Raw genomic sequence first — 21,544 nt, forward strand, 5'->3', positions numbered from 1 at the left:
TGAACTGGCGCCTGAACTGGCACCAAAATTCGGTGCCCAAAATGCGGACGTGCAAACGCGCTCAACGTTAAAGCCCAGCTGCACGGGGTTTCCCAATCATACACGGGTCTGCCTGCAGTCCCTCCTCTTACCACTAGGGCCCAGTGCTTCAACGTTGGAAAGCCTCACTGGCCCCTTGGGTTAGACGATGAAAGTTACATAGTGCAGCTTTAATACATCTCTCTTTACAGAATCAGAAGCATAGTTTCAAGCGCAACCTGCTGTGAAATCTCTCTTAACTGTGGAGGCTACTACAGTATGTCTCTGATGGGGCCTTCCCGTGCGAGAAACAAGACTTATTTATTTTTTGAAATGGTATTTATACATACTGGCGGGGTGGCTGACCTCAGTCGCCGGCTGCAGCGACAGGGTAAGGGATGAGTCGCGTGTCTTTAAGAGAGAGGGCCGTCCGGATGCCCCGTTAAACAGGAAGTAAGCCATCCCGACGCGAACCGTGGTTTACATCTCAAATCATGTGTTGTTACAGCTCCCCTAAACAGAGGCCATACGCGACTTCCAGTAAAACACGCTGGACGCACACATGATAAGAGGCACATTGCTGCTGCCTGCCACACAAGGGTCTGTTTTATGAGACTGCTTGAAAGTTAGTTTCTGTTAGTTCTTTCTGGGTCTTTTGGAGCCTTGTTTGATAGGTACAGAGGAGCGAGACTATAGGAAACATGCAGAGAATATAGGGAGATGGTGTAGTTAATTCTCCAGCTGGCCAGGAATCCAGCAGGGGACTCAGCCCATGTGGTGCAACCTAAAACAATCCAATACTGGGTCACCCTGAAATTGCTAATTGAACCACACAAACGCAAGCATCCCCATTCTGGGCATGTCATAATGTGTATTGTTGTGGCCTTGCATGGAACTCTTGCATGGAACTCTTGCATGGAACTCTTGCATGGAACTCTTAAATCTGTTAAACTCACAACCCAGACATTGTCGCTGAAATGTGCAGCCAGGACTGTGCAGATTAAAAACTCCTGAATAGACATAACTTCAACTCTGTTCTGTGTGAAAGCCATCAAATTGTATTGTGTTTCTTCACAGCTTTCATGACAGAGTCCGAGACATCTGACAATTCAGCACTAATTTCTTTGGCAATACATACAGTGTAATCCAGTGGTTCCCAAAGTGGGGTCCAGGGACCCCCAGGGGTACCTGGGGGAGTTCCAGGGGGTCCCCAGCTAAATGGTAGTTAGGAACCAAATGGACCCTTATGTGTCTGTAACTCTGAGAGTGTACAAATGGAACGGGTCCGTTTGGTTCCATTTGTACACTCTCAGAGTTACATTAACTTTGATTTTACAATATAAATTGGGGTCAATGCCATTAAATGGGGGTCTGTAGACTAATATGCATGTCAAACTGGGGGTCCTTGAAATTAATCGGGTTGAGAATCACTGGTCTCTGGAATATATTTTCTAATGGGGGTCCGTGGGCTAATAAATGTCGATTTGGGGGTCCTTGACATGAAAAAGTTTGGGAACCACTGGTGTAACCGGTAACCTGTGTAGCATGCAGTGCATCCATCCCTGGTGGAGTCAGATGCACACACAGGACCACCAGTAATGGAGCACCTGCCCGCATCATGCCTACGCAATTTACCACCCATGCTCTCTCATTCAATACAAAGCCTCCAGGCTAAGCCGCTTCGTTTTCTCATCATCACCTGGTTTTAACAAGAAACAAGGAAACCGTCATAATAAAAGGCAGCAAAAATTCCATTTTCGGCAGTTGCTAAGCAACACTTTTAATAACACACAGTCAGACTCCGCAGAAGGAAATGGACACACATGTTTGAGAGTGATTTCCAAACACATTTACACTTCTCTATGGCTCACGACTTGCCTGTTTTATAAATAAATGCTTTACGGGGGATCGTTCTGGGTGTGTTTGATGTTGGGCCGGCAGTGGCTCTGGGGTAGAGTGGCCACATAGCCACCAGAAGGTTCCCAGTTACAATCCCAGGCTCCCCCAGAGTTAGTGTTGAAGTGTCCTTGAGCAAGACTCTGAACCCCTATAAATTGCTCTCGATTGGTGGTTGGTTCCTTGCATGGTTTCCTCCACCATCGGTGTATGAATGTGTGTGTGTGTGTGTGTGTGTGTGTGTGTGTGTGTGTGTGTGTGTGTGTGTGTGTGTGTGTGTGTGTGTGTGTGTGTGTGTGTGTGTGTGTGTGTGTGTGTGTGTGTGTGTGTGTGTGTGTGTGTGTGTGTGTGTGAATTAGGGCATTCACTTCTAGTCATTTTTACTAGTCGACTAGTTGTTTAACTACCTATTATGTAAAAAAATAAATAATTAAGTCAACTAGTACCAACAAGGTCGACTAGTGGATTTACTAGTCGACTAGTGAACTAGTCGACTAGTTGCTTAATGCCCTAGTGTGAATAGGTGAATGTAATGCACAACTTATATAAAGTGGATGCAAGGCGCTATATAAATGCACCATTTATTTTCCTAAACGGGAAGAAAAGGCACAAGTCGGTGCTCGGTATAGGTACAGAAAACCAAATCACATTGTACACATACTGTATCAGCTCCTAACCTTTGGGCATGGTGATCTGACAGCCCAGGTCATGGTCCTGATGCAGCCGGCTGTACGCCACCTCCATCAGCCGGGCTCTCTCCAGCTCCGACAGGCTCTGGATGGCCACGGGCATTAGGCGCACGCTCCGCCCCGACAGGCTGCTCCAGGTGAAATCACCCTGCATGGCGAGGGGCGGAAGGAGAGGAGAGTCATTATAGGCAGACGTTACACAGTACGGTGCTTTCATACAGTTGGAGGCCATCGATATTGTCCTTTTCTTTTTGCTGAGGTTTGCGTGATGTGCGCAAAAGGACAGTTAACCCATTTTGGGCGGGAACCCCTTTTGGTGTTTTAAACATTATGTTATAATTTAGCTATTGGAAAATAGCAGATCTACAAGCTCATAGCGCGCCACCGAGTGGCGCGCTACGAGCTTGTAGGTCTGCTATTTTTGAAAAATCGTGAAAATATTTATTTCAGAAAACTGGAGGATTTAGAAGGATTTTTTTAAATGTTGAGGTCAGGCCTAAATGGGTCAAATGATAAAGGACAATATCGGTGGCACCCAACTGTAGGTCGTCGTCGTTGTCGGGCAGAAACCTCTTATCTCTATATTTTAACTTATTTCTCGTAGATTAACGCCCTACTTGATCACACTACAGTACAGCGTCACACTTTTTTCGCTTCCTGATCCGATCCCGATACCACAATTTCAGTGTTAGCCGATACCGAATACCGATACCAGTGTCGTGATCTCATGTTGTGTTTATAGCTATCTAGCTATATATCTCGTGTTGTGTTTATAGCAGACTCCTCACTCAAATGTGCACAGTTTGCAGTTTGGGCAACTCCAAAGCAAACTACACATGTCCCAACATTTTATTTACCTGCCATAGTGTCAACCCCTTACCCCTGTGTCTGATCGGTGGCCAGACATATTCACCGATACCGATATGACCCCATATGACAAATAAGGGCCGATCCGATACTTTTCCTAATACCGATACAGTATCTGGACATCTCTAGTTTCAATCTGCTACTTTTGATGTTTTTCATTTTGAATTCTGAAAAGTAACAGTTTTGGACATATGAGGTTTCCACCCGAACAGACAATATGTAGACCAACACCACACAGAAGGTGCAATAATCACATGCGACACACACATAATACAAGCACTGTACCGCTGAAACTCCTGTTGATAACACGTATTGCATCATTTATAGTCTTTGAAACATTCATAAAGATATAGTGTATGGACACGAAGCACAATGACTAAATTAATGAATGAATGAGCCAATTGTTGATATGCAAAAACAATGATGTCTGAAACATTTTTTACAGTTTAGATATCGACTACATGGTCTCATTTTCACAATGTCACAATGCCAATGTGTCTTCGAAAATGACAGGAAACTACAGTGGTGACCTGTCTTCCCGCAAAGAGCAACCGAGGACATGCGAGCAGTGGAGAGAAAAAAAAGAAGAAGCCTTGCAGCCTGATGGGTTTGCAGTATGGTCCCTATACTGAGCTCATAGCAGACAGAACGTAGGCCTACTGGAGAACATATGTAGCAGAGTGGAGGAGGAGGAGGAGGAGAGCACTATAGTCTGGACAGGACTGGCAGGCAGCCTGACGAATAGTTTACACTCTTAATAAACATGTGTGAGTCAGGCATCTTTAACTCTTTACTTAACCCAGCACTTTGGCTGACGTCTACAGCAATGGCTGGAGAGAAGAGAAGAGAGGAGAAGAGAGGAGAGGAGAGGAGAGAAGAAGAGAGGGGTGGGGACTGGAGGACGTTCCAATTTATCTAATGTCTTATCCAGACCGTAAACTGACCTCTGACCAACTGCAGTCATGTGTATTGGAAAATTCCACCTTTTTGCCCATAAATGTACGTTTCCACGAGTGTGTAGCATTTATGGAATGGTCATTATCGTTTCTTCTGTCGGGCGGGAAACCCTGTCATCTACAACATGAATCAATGAATACCCTATCACAGTACAGCGTCATCTACAACATGAATGAATACCCTATCACAGTACAGCGTCATCTACAACATGAATGAATACCCTATCACAGTACAGCGTCATCTACAACATGAATGAATACCCTATCACAGTACAGCGTCATCTACAACATGAATGAATACCCTATCACAGTACAGCGTCATCTACAACATGAATGAATACCCTATCACAGTACAGCGTCATCTACAACATGAATGAATACCCTATCACAGTACAGCGTCATCTACAACATGAATGAATACCCTATCACAGTACAGCGTCATCTACAACATGAATGAATACCCTATCACAGTACAGTACAGCGTCATCTACAACATGAATGAATACCCTATCACAGTACAGCGTCATCTACAACATGAATGAATACCCTATCACAGTACAGCGTCATCTACAACATGAATGAATACCCTATCACAGTACAGCGTCATCTACAACATGAATGAATACCCTATCACAGTACAGTACAGCGTCATCTACAACATGAATGAATACCCTATCACAGTACAGCGTCATCTACAACATGAATGAATACCCTATCACAGGGGAAACCCTGTCATCTACAACATGAATGAATACCCTATCACAGGGGAAACCCTGTCATCTACAACATGAATGAATTAAGCAATATTACACGAGAGGGTGTGGGTTAACGTGATTATTGCCACGACAGGGATGCGGTGAGGAACGAGACGAAGTCGAGTTCCGCAAGCATCACTGAAGTGGCAATAATCACGTTAAACCACACCCTCGAGTGTAATATTGCAATTATACAACAGTTACCCTTAAAACTAAGAAAATCGCTGAAAGAATATATTTTTTAATGACAGATGTAGTCACTACGACCACAAATGTCCCAAGAAACTAGCTAGCCTAGCCACCGAGTTTGCTAGCGCTCTGGGAGAACAGAGCAGCTGAATTCTTTGTTTTGATTAGGTGGTGAATGGTGCTGGTTTAACCCACGGCTAGAAGGCTGTTTCAACCAATCAGATTGCTTCCTCGAAACGACCTGTGGTATAATACCCTATCACAGGGGAAACCCTGTCATCTACAACATGAATGAATACCCTATCACAGTACAGCGTCATGCTTGTGGATCTGTTACTGTTGATGCTTTTGAATTTGAATCCTGAAAGGTAACAATTTTGAACCTACGTGACAGAGATGCTAATGCTGTAGGAATGAAAACAAAAGATGAAGAAGCTTAAAAGAAGACTGTAACGATAATAATGATGTTTCAATAAGTTCTTGATTGAAGTCACTTATGTACAAAGTAATCGAGTCTATAATAACAATGCATGAGGCAACAACATTGTTCAACCAGGCAGGCTACAACAAAATGCTGAAACAGGCACGCTTAACGCTTTTCACCCTACTGTGTGTGTGTGTGTGCGTGCGTGCGTGCGTGCGTGCGTGCGCGTTGAATGCATGCATGACCACTCCCTTATCACTAGTTTTGAGGAATGTATTTTTTTCTATCCCGCTTCACTCCACTACCTTCCATGCACAGCTGTAGGAATAGTGCGTACACACACACACACACACACACACACACACACACACACACACACACGAAAACGAAATAAAAGACAAATAGTTGGAAAAGTACAGCTGGAGGGCTCTCCTCCCCCCCTCCCTTCCCCTCTCAAATCTTCTCCTCAATTGAGCTGGCCCGGCCCAGCCCAGCACGACTCCTGAAGGGGATGGATGAGTTTCAGTTCCTACGCGCCAGTCTACCCAACGCCTATGGAATGTTTATGTAAGGAGTGGAGGGGGTGGGGTGGGGTGGGGGGGATAGGAAGGCGGGGGAGGCGGGGGGGGATTCCAGGCTGCTGCTGCTGCTGCTATCGCCTCGTCTCAGGGCTCCAAAAAACAGCATGCAGGGCTGAGGTCCACCTCACGCTATGGCACCTCTCAGTCGGTCATTCCTGGCACTGGTGGAAAGTACAACTGAGTACTGTACCTTTTTTATACTTTAAACTTCTACCAGGGCTACCAGGCTTAAAGGGATATTACACTTTCTAAAAATCGTTTGGTAATTTTATCGTCTACTCAAGCTTATGTGAACACACCCCAGACGGTTTTTAAGTTACTTGATTCAGTATTTAGATATTTGATAATAATTGTAGCTGCCCCGCCCCCTTCCTATACAGAACCATTATAACTTCAATGGCCATGGGTCCCAAGGCGCAACTTGAGCAAATCGGACATTTTCTTCTCCAGGTGTTCCATCTCTCCAAACCCCCAAAGTTCGTCATACTAGACTCTATACCCTCTCCTTTCAATCCCACATCAAATCGGTTACTAAATCTGCCTTCTTCCACCTCAAAAAACATGTCCACATCTCCTCCCAGCTGAATTACTGTAATGGTGTCCTGTTCGGCCTCCCAAACAAGTCCCTTGACAGATTGCAGTACGTCCAAAACTCAGCTGCCAGAGTGCTCACCCGCACAAAACGCTGGCAGCACATCACGCCTCCACTGGGTCCCGGTTAAGTACCACATCAACTATAAACTTCTACTTCTACTTCTACTTCTCACCTACAAACCCCTCCATGCCCTATAGCCCCACAGTATCTGACAGACCTCAAGGACTACACCCCTGAGCTCCTCACCATCCGTCACGCAAACAAGCGGACCCTCGGTGATAGAGCCTTCTATGTGGCAGCCCCTGCCCTCTGGAACTCTCTCCCCTTGGAGATTTGCCAGACGCCTACATTGGACTCTTTCAAGTCTGCACTGAAGAGACATTTGTTCACTTTTGGCAATTAGTTTGTTTGTTTTTCTGTTTTGTAAAGCGCCCTTGGGTTTCTTGAAAGGCGCTATATAAATTCAAGTTATTATTATTATTATTATTCAAACTCCATTTTAACCATGATAGATTCATCGAAAACACCCAACCGTTTTTCTGGTGACTTGATATTGTCCTTCTAATACGCGAGGGGGCCGTGTTTTTTCATTTACTGTTTTCATTATTTTTAATAATTATTTTGGAAAAGAATCTCCTCCAGGAGGAGGCCGGAGGAGACTAAAACATCACAAGTAGTTATTAAAATCAGACCCGTCTGAACTGAGTGGTGCTGTACTGTACTTGGTGTGACGAATGTTACACTGGACACATCGAGTCCACTACACTTCAGAGGCATTCTATCTATCTATCTATCTATCTATCTATCTATCTATCTATCTATCTATCTATCTATACATACACATACTTTGGTAATGTATTTTATGCCAATACTTGTTTTCGACATGTTGATTGTTTTTATATCATCTCTGTAGGGTGAAAAGCAAAGGCAACAGATCTGAAAGACGCGTGTTGCATCACGCCACGCTTTGAGCTTGTGGATCTGCTGCTTTTGAAGCTTTCGTGTGATGAGGCAGACCATTATTTTAATACAAAAACACCCAAAGTTAGAATATGGAGATAAGAGGTTTCAGCCAGACAGCAACAATATCATGGTATTGCTACTCTTGCTCATAAGTTAAAAAGAAAAAAAGGAAGAAAGAAAAAGATTGACTTCTTCCAAGTTCCAGCACTGGCTGAAGTCCACGTCACGCTATACAGTTAAAACGCTGATGCTCTTTCCAGAAAAGCACGAAAAAACAATAACAATAGAAGAAACGACCCACATGCTTTTATTATGAATGACGCAGAGCCTCGTTATGTGCACTGGTGACTTTTTTGGAATAGAGCTCAGCTCTTTTTCTTTTTTTTCTCCTCTGAAAATGTCATTTCCGAAACTCTCCAACACGGGGACTGACAGTAATGCATGTGCGGTGGCTTAAGGTGCCGTTCCGACATGTAATTTTACACTTCCTGGAGTTTTATTGCCGTTTTGAAGCCATTAAAAACGATTGTGTATATATTTCAGATTAGTGGAAAAATAAAACTCCATATGCGCACCGTTAAAACCACTTAAAGCCTGTTATATTTTGTTGACCAAGGTCCCCCAGGGGTCTGTACTTGGTCCCCTCCTTTTGTCCCCGTCCAAACTTCACTCAAAGTAGATGAATATCCATTCCGTAGACATGCAGAGGATAGGGTGGAAATATGTATTCAATCTTATTCACAAGGAGTGAAAGCGATTTGAACACCATGTCAGTGGAAGCACCCACCCACACACACATCAATGGAGCTTTGTGTCATCAGCAGGGTTCATATCATTGTAACACTTCTAACACAGAGCCAGGCTTGAAGAACATTCCCCCCAAGAGTCACATTACTGTAGGTTTGTACCAATGGTTCACCCTATTGCACAGTGGTTCCCAAATGTTTTAGCCCGTGACCCAAAAGATACATTTGATGTCTCCCTGGGACCCAAACTAGTGAAAATAGCCGATCTACAAGCTCACAACGTGACGCTTCGCGCCACGTTGTGAGCTTGTAGATCGGCTATTTTCACTACTTCTTAAACATGTGTTTTATAATTTATGGAATTTCTTTGATCTTCTTTGATTTCTTCATGAAATTACTAATTGAATTAGTTTTTAATCCATGATTTTTTTTTCATTTTTTGGGGGGGACGTTTCTTGAAAATGTTTTTGAAATAAATAATAAATATAAACAAAATGTAGGAAATAAAAAATAAAGGGACCCATAAAAATGTGTCCACCACCCACAAATGGGTCTGTTTGGGAACCAATGCTATAGCAGAATAGGGTGACTGAACTCTTAAGAAAGAAAGATAGATGGATGGATATAGGGATAGATAGATGGATAGATATGGTGATTAGCTTTTCACTGGTTTTGCAAGCAAAGGTTGTTATATGTGGAAGTCAGAGTTACCTGTAACGGTCCATTTGGATTGATTGAGTGAGTGAGTGAGTGAGTGAGTGAGTGAGTGAGTGTAGACAGACATGAAACAGAGAAGGTAGAGAGAGGAGAGACGTACGAGGCAAGACGAGGGGGGGGGGCGCAGGGCTTCGGATATGAGATTGGGTCCTCACAGGGAGCATAATATGGTCTGTGCAATAACTAGCCACCAGGCAGGCACCCCACTGAATGTGTTTTTGTTCATAAAAATGTGTGCGTGCGTGCGTGCGTTATAGATATAGCAGATGTACAAGCTCACTTTGTGCCGCACTGCAACCTTGTACATCTGCAAATGCTATATTTCTCAACCTTCTTTATTTTTATTTTACACAAACTCTTCTCTTCTGAGGGTCCTTAAGTTGGCACAAACCATTTTCAGATGGGAGTCTGCGGCCAAAAACATAATAATGCAACATACGACGCAACATATAATGCGTCGTGGGGGTTCCTTGGCACGAATAAATGCCAAGGACTAAACTAGCGGTGTAGAAGGTATTTGTAGAATCGGCCTCAGGTCCTAATGGGTTAAAATTTACTCCCTGCTTAACCTGACGGGGACAGTGTGTGTGCGTGTGTGCGTGCGTGCATTTGACAGAGACGTGACGATGCGTTGCTCATCGCCGCATCCATCCAGGGTGATTTATGGTCCCTGTCACGACAACAAGCATCCAAAGGCATCATCGTCCATGTGCGTTGGCGTTGACAGTTGCCATAGTGACGTTTCCCCCTCTTGCTCGTTTTTGTGTCTCCGTGTGTACGTGTTGCCATGGAAACTGACATTCGTTTTTTACGCCATTTTGTTTGCTGTCAGGCAGGAACCTCGTATCTGTGTTTGGACTTTTGTTTTCTAATGTTTTATCGTTAATGATTCGAATGCGACACTTTGTCAGACTAACAGTGATACACAGAAGTAGCAAAAATAGATGATCTACAAGCTCATGCAAATGTCATGATGTGATAATTATTAAATGTGTCTGTGGGTTTTATAAATACTCAACCAATGAAAAGCACATGTATGAACAAGAGTTTAAATAATAACTACATTTTTGGAACACACGTTCTTTTTCCTAAAAAAGTTACAGTTTTGTTCCTTTTTTTTCTGCTTCGTTTTTCTTTCTTTCATTCTGTTTTCCAGAGAAGAGCACAAAAGCCACGTGGCAAACGTTGTGTCCGTCTGGTATTAGTCATGTACCGTCTGGTATTAGTCATGTACCGCCGTACCGCCACCGGGCCATTCCACTCCAAAAGCAAAGAGGACGCATCAAACAACAGACGTGTTTTCCATTTGGTTATTATTATGTTGGATGTGAATGCAAAGCGAAGCATAGCAGCGAAAACGAATGACAACCGACTGGTGGTGCGTGGCCTCGTTGTGCGGCCTAATGGATCTTGGTACTGTTGCACCCAGTGACTGGTCGTGCGTGGCCTCGTTGTGCGGGCCAATGGATCTTGGTACTGTTGCACCCAGTGACTCATCACATCAGCGCTCTTGTTTTGGAAAGATTTGGTAACATCAAGGATGTGTTCTGATTTTAAAACATGACACCATTACATTGCACACATCATAGTAGTTATTTTTTCTTCCTCTGTACCAGTGTCTGTCTGTCTGTCTGTCTGTCTGTCTGTCTGTCTGTCTGTCTGTCTGTCTGTCTTTCTTTCTTTTCTAGTATGTTTGATATACTCCAGAAGCCACATTATGTAGAAGGCTAGAAGCACTGCTTCTCAAACCTTTTCATTCTAAGGATGCCAGGGACCTCCAGAAGCAAAGTAAAAAATGTCTAAAATAGCAGATCTACAGTATAGGGCAGGCTCAGCGCAGCACGAAGTGACGTGCTAATAGATTGTAGATAGGCTCATAGCGCAGCACGAAGTGACGTGCTAATAGATTGTAGATAGGCTCATAGCGCAGCACGAAGTGACGTGCTAATAGATTGTAGATAGGCTCATAGCGCAGCACGAAGTGACGTGCTAATAGATTGTAGATAGGCTCATAGCGCAGCACGAAGTGACGTGCTAATAGATTGTAGATAGACTCATAGCGCAGCACGAAGTGACGTGCTAATAGATTGTAGATAGGCTCATAGCGCAGCACGAAGTGACGTGCTAATAGATTGTAGATAGGCTCATAGCGCAGCACGAAGTGACGTGCTAATAGATTGTAGATAGGCTCATAGCGCAGCACGACGTGACGTGCTAATAGATTGTAGATAGGCTCATAGCGCAGCACGAAGTGACGTGCTAATAGATTGTAGATAGGCTCGTAGCGCAGCACGAAGTGACGTGCTAATAGATTGTAGATAGGCTCATAGCGCAGCACGAAGTGACGTGCTAATAGATTGTAGATAGGCTCATAGCGCAGCACGAAGTGACGTGCTAATAGATTGTAGATAGGCTCATAGCGCAGCACGAAGTGACGTGCTAATAGATTGTAGATAGGCTCATAGCGCAGCACGAAGTGACGTGCTAATAGATTGTAGATAGGCTCATAGCGCAGCACGAAGTGACGTGCTAATAGATTGTAGATAGGCTCATAGCGCAGCACGAAGTGACGTGCTAATAGATTGTAGATAGGCTCATAGCGACGTGCTAATAGATTGTAGATAGGCTCATAGCGGAGCACGAAGTGACGTGCTAATAGATTGTAGATAGGCTCATAGCGACGTGCTAATAGATTGTAGATAGGCTCATAGCGGAGCACGAAGTGACGTGCTAATAGATAGAGTGACGTGCTAATAGATTGTAGATAGGCTCATAGCGCAGCACGGAGTGACGTGCTAATAGATAGAGTGACGTGCTAATAGATTGTAGATAGGCTCATAGCGCAGCACAAAGTGACGTGCTAATAGATTGTAGATAGGCTCATAGAGCAGCACAAAGTGACGTGCTAATAGATTGTAGATAGGCTCATAGCGCAGCACAAAGTGACGTGCTAATAGATTGTAGATAGGCTCATAGAGCAGCACAAAGTGACGTGCTAATAGATTGTAGATCTATTAATAGCCTAGAATAGATCTATTACAGATCAGCTATTTCCGCTGCACTACATGCTTCCATAAAATACCTACTGACTTCTATGGAATTCAAATGACTGAAATCAGTCGTGGTGACAATGTGAAATCAAACCTGGGATCAATGAGAGATAAAAAAGCAAGGTTGAGAAATAACGGCTATGGTGAAGGAGTAAAGAGACATGAGGCATCGCCTTTCATCTTTACATCTCCTTGGTGAGAATCAAGCCTAGTGCCAGCCTGGTTGCCATAGCAGTGTGACGTACCTTATCAAACAACCATGGTGGGAAAATGAAGGGCTGAAACAGGAAGTAAAGGGCCAGAGGGCCGGGCTTAACCCATTTTGGGCGGGAACCCCTTTTGGTGTTTTAACTAAGCATTATGTAATACTTTAGCTATTGAAAAATAGCAGATCTACAAGCTCATAGGGCACAAATCTTTGAATATATATTCTTTCAGAAGACTTTTTTTTTTTTTTTTTTCGACGGCAGGCCTAAATGGGTTAAAATACTTCCTTATCTTGATCACATATAATGGAGCTTTTGAAATGTAACTGTAAAAAAAAAGTCCTACGAAAGCATACAAGATTATCAATTATCTCAACTGCAGGCAAACAAACTACTGTACAACTTCAACCCTCCAGTCTAGAGAACCGGAACTCCATTACTACTGTATACTTTGACTGCTTTGTTTCCATCGACAGGCACCAAACCTCTTTGCCAAAAATAAATAAACAAAAACAATCTCTGTGAGCTTTAATTCATAGTACCTGCTATTTTTGGTGACCCCCCCCCCCCAGCGTAGGCATGCAGGAGTTCAATTGGTCAGTGAGCAATAAGTCTTGTTTTGTTTTCCCCCCATTTGTGTGAAAAGTGAATTAGCTGCTAACAAAAATTAGCTGAAACAAAAATTAGCTGTTACAGAGCTGTGGATATGACAACGGGGCTGCTGCAGAAGCTGTGTCTGGGGTGAAAAGACACAGGTAGTGAGCATAAACAGGATAACCTCATTACAAGTTTTATTCCAGTCGAGTAACGCAAGGCTTAGCAACCAAACTCCAGTAAACAAACATACTGTAAGAGCCAGGGCTGAATGTGACGACAATGTTTTTTAGATTTCACGCCGTGCATTCCGGCTTCAGATAAGGTTTCTTCCTTTATTCCACATGGGACATTTTTAGAAGCCCAATTATGTACACTACGAGCAGCAGCAGTAGTAAGTACACAATGTTAAGAAAGGCTTAATCTCGTCACAAGGTGCATATTGTGCAATGAGTTCTATGAGAAAAGAAAGCAAAGGCTGAAGTGGTAGCCGTTTTTCAATTCCAATTCTGTGGTGTCAGTTGTCACTGCTGCTGCATCCTACTGACTCACCTGCCAGTGAGGAGCCCCCACCGGGAGGAGGTAGAGACTCCTCTCGATACTCCTCTCGCCCAACACTCCCTGCTGACAGCTGCCACCCCAGCCTGTAGACAATTATCACTCTCCCCGCCCGGCTTACCACCCATGAACACGGGCCAATTGTTTACGCGTAGACGCTCGACAAGGCCGGATGCACCACGGTGGATTTGAACCCACAAGGTTGTGGGTTCAAATCCACCGTGGTGGTGGGCAGGAACTCTACCACTGCGCCACCTTAGAGCCAGATCATGACTGGGGAAACTATACGGTAATATATCCAATAACCAATAACCGAGAGATTATGGTCATGTATAGCTTAATAGAAGCATTCTTTTAAATACTTTTTAAAATGTCTTATGTCTCAATTAATGGGAAAAAATGTGGATCTTCAAGCTCACAACAGACAGACAGACAGACAGACAGACAGACAGACAGACAGACAGACGTACACAACATGCACATATATACTGTACCAGGAAATTCCTGTTGATATACAGACAGAGGCAGAGCTTAAGAGGTGATGGCGCTGAAGGATAATTCAAAGTGGCACTGCCACACTGAATACACTGTCTGTCACATTATATCATCATTTTTACTACCATTTTATTTTAAACCATGCACCTTATTATGCACATGACATATTTATTATTCTATCTGCTACTAACTGCCAGGGATTCTCGCCAGACCAAATCGGTTGTAGGCTCATGCACCACTATTGAGACTGAATTGTTCAGCACCGGGACAATAGACGGCGGACTACAGTACATTAAGTATGAAATAAGAATAAGAGCATAATTGACCTGTAATCTAGTCAAGTGGAAACCTCATATGTCCAAAACTGTTACTTTTCCAGTATTCCGTTTTTTTATAAAGTAAAAATAGCAGATTGAAGTTTGTGCAGATCTGCAAAAAAGAAAAGTATTTTGTCATAACACATGCAGGCACATGGATGGGCCTTCCATTAGTGCATAGACTGCATGTATAAAACTGTATAGAAGCTCACAGCGCACATTTTTGAAAAACCTTGGAAAGTGTTTGATGAATGTTGAGTCATTTTAAATTTTGAAAGTTTGAGAACTGCTGGTTTAGAAGTAAAAGCATTTTGTAGAGCTCAGGTCTTCATGGGTTAAATGACCCTATAGAGGGGCATTTGGGTGCTGGAAAGGGAGGAATTGCACCAGCAACCCTAATAGGCATTTGCTCCTTCCCGTCTTTTGGTCTGGTGAGTTTTACAGGTTGACACTTAAAGGATTGCGTTAGCTGACCTGGAACCTTCCCAAAGTCCACATCTGCTTGTAATTACCACCAAAGCATGCTCTCGTCAACCTGAAGAGTGAGTGTGTGTGCGTGTGCGTGTGTGTGTGTGACTTGTGTGTGTGTGCGTGTGCGTGCGTGCGTGCGTGCGTGCATGCGTACGCTTGCGTGCGTGCGTACGCTTGCATGCATGTGTGTACTACAGCGCTTGTGTGTGGATTAATATGCCACTCCACCTGTTTTAGGTCTTTGACACTGCCTGAGGAAAAATAACCAGCGGAGAAAAAGGCCCCACTGATTTCGTCAGGCAATGTGGTAAACGGCCTGCCAAGAGGCAAGAAATGTGACCTCACTCGTCACAGGGAAAAACTGAATGTTTTCAGCAGTGGAGGAAGAATTACTCAGATGTTCATCTACTGCAGTAAAAGCGGCAATGACACAATATAAAAATACTCTTTTCAGAAAAATATACGTAGGCTAGCCTGTTGGTTTCAAAATGGCTGCCATGTCTGACTCGTATAGGCAAGGAAGGGAAGCACGTTCAAGGCGGGCGGCCGGGCGACCGGCCCACAATTTTCTGCTGACTGGTAGTGTTCATAAAGGAAGAAATGAATTCTGCGGCGGCCATAAGTCAACAAAGGGAGATGAGGCTGAGGGAGGTGTGGTTCCTTCCAGAACATCGTGCATGAACGAATGCAACCGGGCAGGTGCCAAACGTAGCCAACGCGGGCCAACGCACACTCACTTATTCAGCACTTTAGTGAGACCACAATAACAAGAATGACACGAGCTTTCGGACGGATGCGCCGCAAGCGCATTTGAGATTTTCAAGTGGAGCCCTTATTAAAGTTATGGGTACCGTTGAATTAGGTCAAATAGTTGTGATCGGGCCTATACCGATGAGCAAATAAAGGGAATGTGTCTTTGTTCTGTTGTAGCAAATCTCTGATCATTCAGCATTCAGCAACATCATATTGTCACTCTCCAAATCTGTTCTTGTAAATATTTTTAATTGTTTCGATATTTATAAAAACCCGCAGGCAAACTTAAGCACTTTCAACATGTTTTGAATAGCAGCAAACAAGGTCCATCTATAAGCTTGCAGATTGGCTATTTATTTATTTTTGGTATACTTTTACGTGTCATATATGACGAAGTAGGACATTAACCACTTAAACCCCAGCATCCATATTGTGGGGAAACCTTTAGTGGGAAAATAGCAGATTGACAAGCTCACTCACAACGCATTGCAAAGGCTGTGAGCTTGTCGATTGGCAACGTTCAGTCAAAGATTGTATTCCCCCACAATTATAGAAAACAGTTCAAGTGGTTAATTTACAAAACAAAAGAACATAAAAAGGTTTCTCCTCCATGCTCCGAGCCTCCGACGGGGACAATTTGCCGTCTAATCTTCCTTTCCGCCTTCTTTTTTTTAATGAGGAATTCCTGGCTACGTTATGCAAGTATATTATGAGCAACTTGGAGCTGCAGCTAATGTGCTTCAGACTACTCCCTCCGAACCGTTGGCAAGCATCTACAGAGGCATGGAGTCCTTAACTTCAAACATCTTACAGTCAGATGAATAGACGCAACGCCCCACGGCACTAACAGCCACATCTGACCTTCAGGACGCGGGTATACGGGTTGCATAAGGGTTATTATGCAAGCCCTGCAGGGCTGACAACCTCGAGTGATGTATTGAGAGAGAGAGAGACAGAGAGAGGGAGAGAGAGAGAGAATATTCTTAGTTGCTTAGTGACTTTTAAGGGAACAGTTTGCGGGGGTTGTTAAATTGCATAGGTCCTTGTGAAGAGATGATAACCGGCTAATCATGGAAACAAAGGGAACAATAGAGGGTATGCACGTGACATCATCATCATACCAGGAAGTTATGCGGGAACGCCTACTGAGTGGCCTTGACAGCCCATACATCCACACAGAAAAGTCATATCTGATTGCATTAAACAACATTAAACAATGTTAAACTCACTTTGCCTGTTGCTTTGCCACTCGATTTGCCACTCGATGTGCCATTCACTTTAAGCATGCACATACCCTCTATTATTATTGTGGGCTGGAGAAGCGACTGCTCTATTGTTATCGTATTTATTATTCCTTCCCTGGCCGTTGTTCATCTGGGCTATGACGTCACGTGAAGCTCAAGAAGCTTCACGTTTTCTTCCTCTGGACTGTGGTGTCATGTGGGTCAACCAATAGGAAAGGAAGACAGAGGGAAATGGGGCTGTGATGCCATGTGGGTCAACCAATAGGAAAGGAAGACAGAGGGAGGGGGGGCTGTGACGCCATGTGGGTCAATACCTCATCATCGAGTAGAGCAGTGGTTCCCAAACGTTGTCATGTCAAGGACCCCCAAATTCACACTAATTCACCCCCATTTGAAAAGATATGCCAGGGACCCCCATAAGAGAAGATTTTTACGGCTCTAGCAGTGATTCTCAACCCGTTTCATTTCAAGGACCCCCAGTTTGACATGCATTAGTCTACGGACCCCCCATTTAATGGCCTTACGATCTCTTGGCTCCCCAATTTATATTGTAAAATCAATGTTAATTTAACCCTGAGCGGGTCCATTTGGTTCCAATCAAGGCCCAATATTTATTCGGCATTTGAGCCACGGACGGATGTGATGAGATTTAGCATCGCAGACCCAAAATTTCGTTGGATAAGATTTTATCCACAATTCCATACTGTGTTGATGTTAGTACCATAGGAGAAACAACAGGCAAACGTTAATCAAATTAAAAAATGTTCTACATTCTAAATGTTCTACATTCTCTCTAAATGTGTAGAATGTGTAAAATATAAAACATTTTACGCTCTCAATAGTTAAAGCTCTATAAGGGTCCATTTGGTTACCGACTCTCCGTAATTTAGCCGGGGACCACATGGAACCCCCTCAAGGCCCACTGGCAGTCCCCGGACCACTAGTTGAAAACCACTGATCTTGCTGAAAGTGGTCTGACTGGATTAGCGTGTGCAACTCAACACAAACTGCTATCTTTCGGTGTTATGGGGGACAGACAGGGTTCTGTAAAGATGTGTTCAATCCCCCGCAACACTTTGGGCGGGAACCCCTTTTGGTGTTAGCATTATGTTATGCTTTAGCTATTGAAAAATAGCAGATCTACAAACTCATAGCGCGCCACCGAGTGGCGCGCTACGAGCTTGTAGGTCTGCTATTTTTGAAGATGTGCTCAATCCCCCGCAACACTTTGAGGCCTCCTCTTGGTGACCTCATCACCTCGTTTAGCCATCATTGGAAACGTCTCCGAGTGAGGATTTAAAAAAAAAAAAGTATGTGTTCCAAAATTGATGTATGATTATCCCCGCCAGGCCCAATCTCCCAGTCCAAATGAAGTCCAGGTGCGGTGCAGCGAGGGGATATTACAGTGTGGTGTGCGTGTCTTGGTAGAGGAATCAAGTTGGAACTCGTTTTGGGAACTCTTAAATCAATGATTTGCTTGCGATCGGAGCGTGCCCGAAACGTTTCAAATGATCTGCGAGGTCAGCGGAATGGCAGACGTTATTATCGTTTAATGCAGTGAGACACGCAGAGAGATCAAATCATAACAAGACAAACGGAGCGAATTATGGAACGCGGGCAAGAAGGCAGCCGTAGAATTTCACCACTTTTAACCCGGTATTTATATTTTTGGGTATACATTATGCCGTTACATATAGCAAAAAAAGAAAAATATTAAATAAACAAAAAGGGAAAATAGTAGTATTTATTGTGAGCTTGTAGATTGGCTCTATTTGTGTCGTGATCGGATAAAATAAATACTTGAACCGCAGCATCCGTATTGATGTCGATCAGCTATTTTCTGTCACTGTGAAAACTTTTCCCATTATAGAAAACAAAAAAAAGACAGCTCTCTCTCTTTCTCTCTCTCTTCACCTTCTCCAGCTCTCGCTCTGATCCATACATCATTTCTTCTCCTCCTCGTCCTCGTTATGTTTTCTCTCCATCCAAAATATTGTGAAAAAACAAACCCTTGCACCCTGCTCTCTGACCTCCCACCAGCCACCGTCCGTCCACACACACACACACACACACACACACACACACACACACACACACACACACACACACACACACACACACACACACACACACACACACACACACACACAAAGACCTCCTTGCCCGAGGAATGTTTATAATCTGTCGTTCATGCTGGCTAGTATACCCCCCCCCCCCCTCTCTCTCTCTGTCTCTGTGGAACTGAGCTAATAAAGCAGGTTAATCATTGCTAATACAGTGTGGAAAGTAGAGAGCTTTCAATGATTGGCCAATGAGGGGGGCCAATGTGTGTGTGTGCGTTCGTGCATGCGTGTGTGTGTGTGTGTGTGTGTGTCTTTCCTTGGCACGGAATTATTACTCGATGAACAAGTGGAAAGAAATGTGTTATTTTCTCCGTTTTGTGTGTGACAGGCAGACTGCGGCCTATTGAAAGGACATGTGGGCTCATAAAATCACACTCAACCCCTGACCTAAGAGTGTGTGTGTGCGTGTGTGTGTGTGTGTGTGTGTGTGTGTGTGTGTGTGTGTCTGTGTGTGTGTGTGTGTGTGTGTGTGTGTGTGTGTGTGTGTGTGTGTGTGTGTGTGTGTGTGTGTGTGTGTGTGTGTGTGTGTGTGTGTGTGTGTGTGTGTGTGTGTGTGTGTGTGTCAGTCATTAGTGACCTCGCCACTACACAGCAGGACAAAATACATTACATAACATCATGCAACGCAGCATGTAATACATACAGTATATATATATTCATAATGCCATGGTACAAGCCATGGCATGCCATGGTACAAGTATGTAAGTCTGGTTCCGATCATTTGACACAGAATAGTTTCCAAGTCTGTTCTGTCTCATGCTGTTGTTGACACCAGCGGTGACAACAGAAAATGGCCTTTATCCAAAGAAGCGCTTTACCAACCCGATCTCACCTAAACCCAGTGTACAACACGGATTGAATTCCGTATATTATACTCCTGGAAAACCCCCAAATCTGTACATATTACAATCCTTCCCATTAACCGCCCTATAGTTTTAGACCGCTATGGCGGGGCGCCGTCTCAAGCGAAACTTGAGCAACGAGAGCCAAAGCGACCCGACTCAGCCCCGTCCGAGTTGCGACCCAATAGGCACATAATCGTAACTAATGTTGTGGGGAGAGCATTTGCCCCACCTGAGATAATGGGGTGAAAGTCATGCCTCCGTCGAGGTAAAAACAGTAGTAGTGTAATACAGTATGTACGGTTTTCTAGTAGTATATAATTGCCAATCCGTGTTATTTCACCATGTTTGGGTGAGATGGGGCTCGTTTTACACTCTGCATTTACAGGCCTATCTCACAGCCTTTCCCCGCCCCCTTTGTACGCCCCCTTTTAGAGCTAGTGGTGTTATTTTTCTTTCGGTCCATAGGCTTCCATGTTAAAAGAGGTATTTTCACAAGCCACAAACTACCGTTTTGTAAAGGTAAGGTTTATTCTACTTAGTTGAGTCTTTGACATTTTAACATTAGGAAATGTACTTAGATTCTCCAGAGAAAAAAAGTGTAAATGCCTAATGTTAAATGACACCACTATCTACCGGAAGTGGGCATAGAAAGCGGGCTGTGAGATAGGCCTATCACCCTTTCACACAGCCACATTCACACGCCGGAATGCAGGAGTAACCAAGGCACCAACCTCAATCATCTGGAGCAGTTAGGGGTCCGTGTCTTGCTCAAGGACACTTCCACACTAACCCCCGGCAGAGCTATTGGGGATCCAACTGGGAAACCGCGTCGCTCTACCTCCCATAAGCCTCTGCCTGAGCCTAGAACCACAAGTGGCACAGTATCAAACCATTAAGCATTATCCGTATTTCCGTATTTCCTCTGAGATAATCAGACTGTGAACTATGACTATCACACGTTTAGCACTCGCAATAGCAAATGACACTGATCCCCTATTACATTGCCTATTACAGGGGTTCTCAACGTTTTTGGCCGGGGACCCCCGGAAATGCTTTGGCAATGTCTCGGGACCCCCGCCCCGCCCCCTCCCGACCCCCAATATAAATTGACTGCTACAATAACCTTAACCCATTTTGGGCGGGAACCCCTTTTGGTGTTTTAAGCATTATGTTATAATTTAGCTATTGAAAAATAGCAGATCTACAAGCTCATAGCGCGCCACCGAGTGGCGCGCTACGAGCTTGTAGGTCTGCTATTTTTTAAAAATCGTGAAAAAAATAATAATTTGGGGACCCCCCAAACTAATTTGGCGACCCCCCGAGGGGTCGCGACCCACGGGTTGAGAACCCCTGGCCTATTACATCGTCACTTTACAGTGAAAAAGTTCATTTTAGTAGGAGTTTTGTTCCCCATTAAACAGCCTCACTGATAGATCGTTCTTTTCGTGTCAATCACAAAGACTGGAGTTTCTACTTCTCTGTGATTCCATCC

At 44.0% G+C, this 21,544-nt stretch overlaps 1 protein-coding gene across 2 annotated transcripts in view; it reads right to left on the reverse strand.

Annotated features, from left to right (window-relative positions):
- LOC306917371 (rho GTPase-activating protein 6-like) overlaps positions 1-21,544 on the reverse strand; it is a 181,716-nt gene that overhangs the window by 55,245 nt on the left and 104,927 nt on the right. For both annotated transcript variants that reach the window (XM_079495578.1, XM_079495577.1), the window contains exon 2: positions 2,592-2,751. In XM_079495578.1, coding sequence (XP_079351704.1) covers positions 2,592-2,706 — 115 coding nt within the window. In that variant the 5' untranslated portion in view covers positions 2,707-2,751. The remainder of the gene's footprint in view (positions 1-2,591; positions 2,752-21,544) is intronic.

Source organism: Electrona antarctica (genome assembly GCF_951216825.1).
Source record: "Electrona antarctica genome assembly, chromosome: 24".
In the NCBI taxonomy this organism is placed as follows: Eukaryota; Metazoa; Chordata; class Actinopteri; order Myctophiformes; family Myctophidae; genus Electrona; species Electrona antarctica.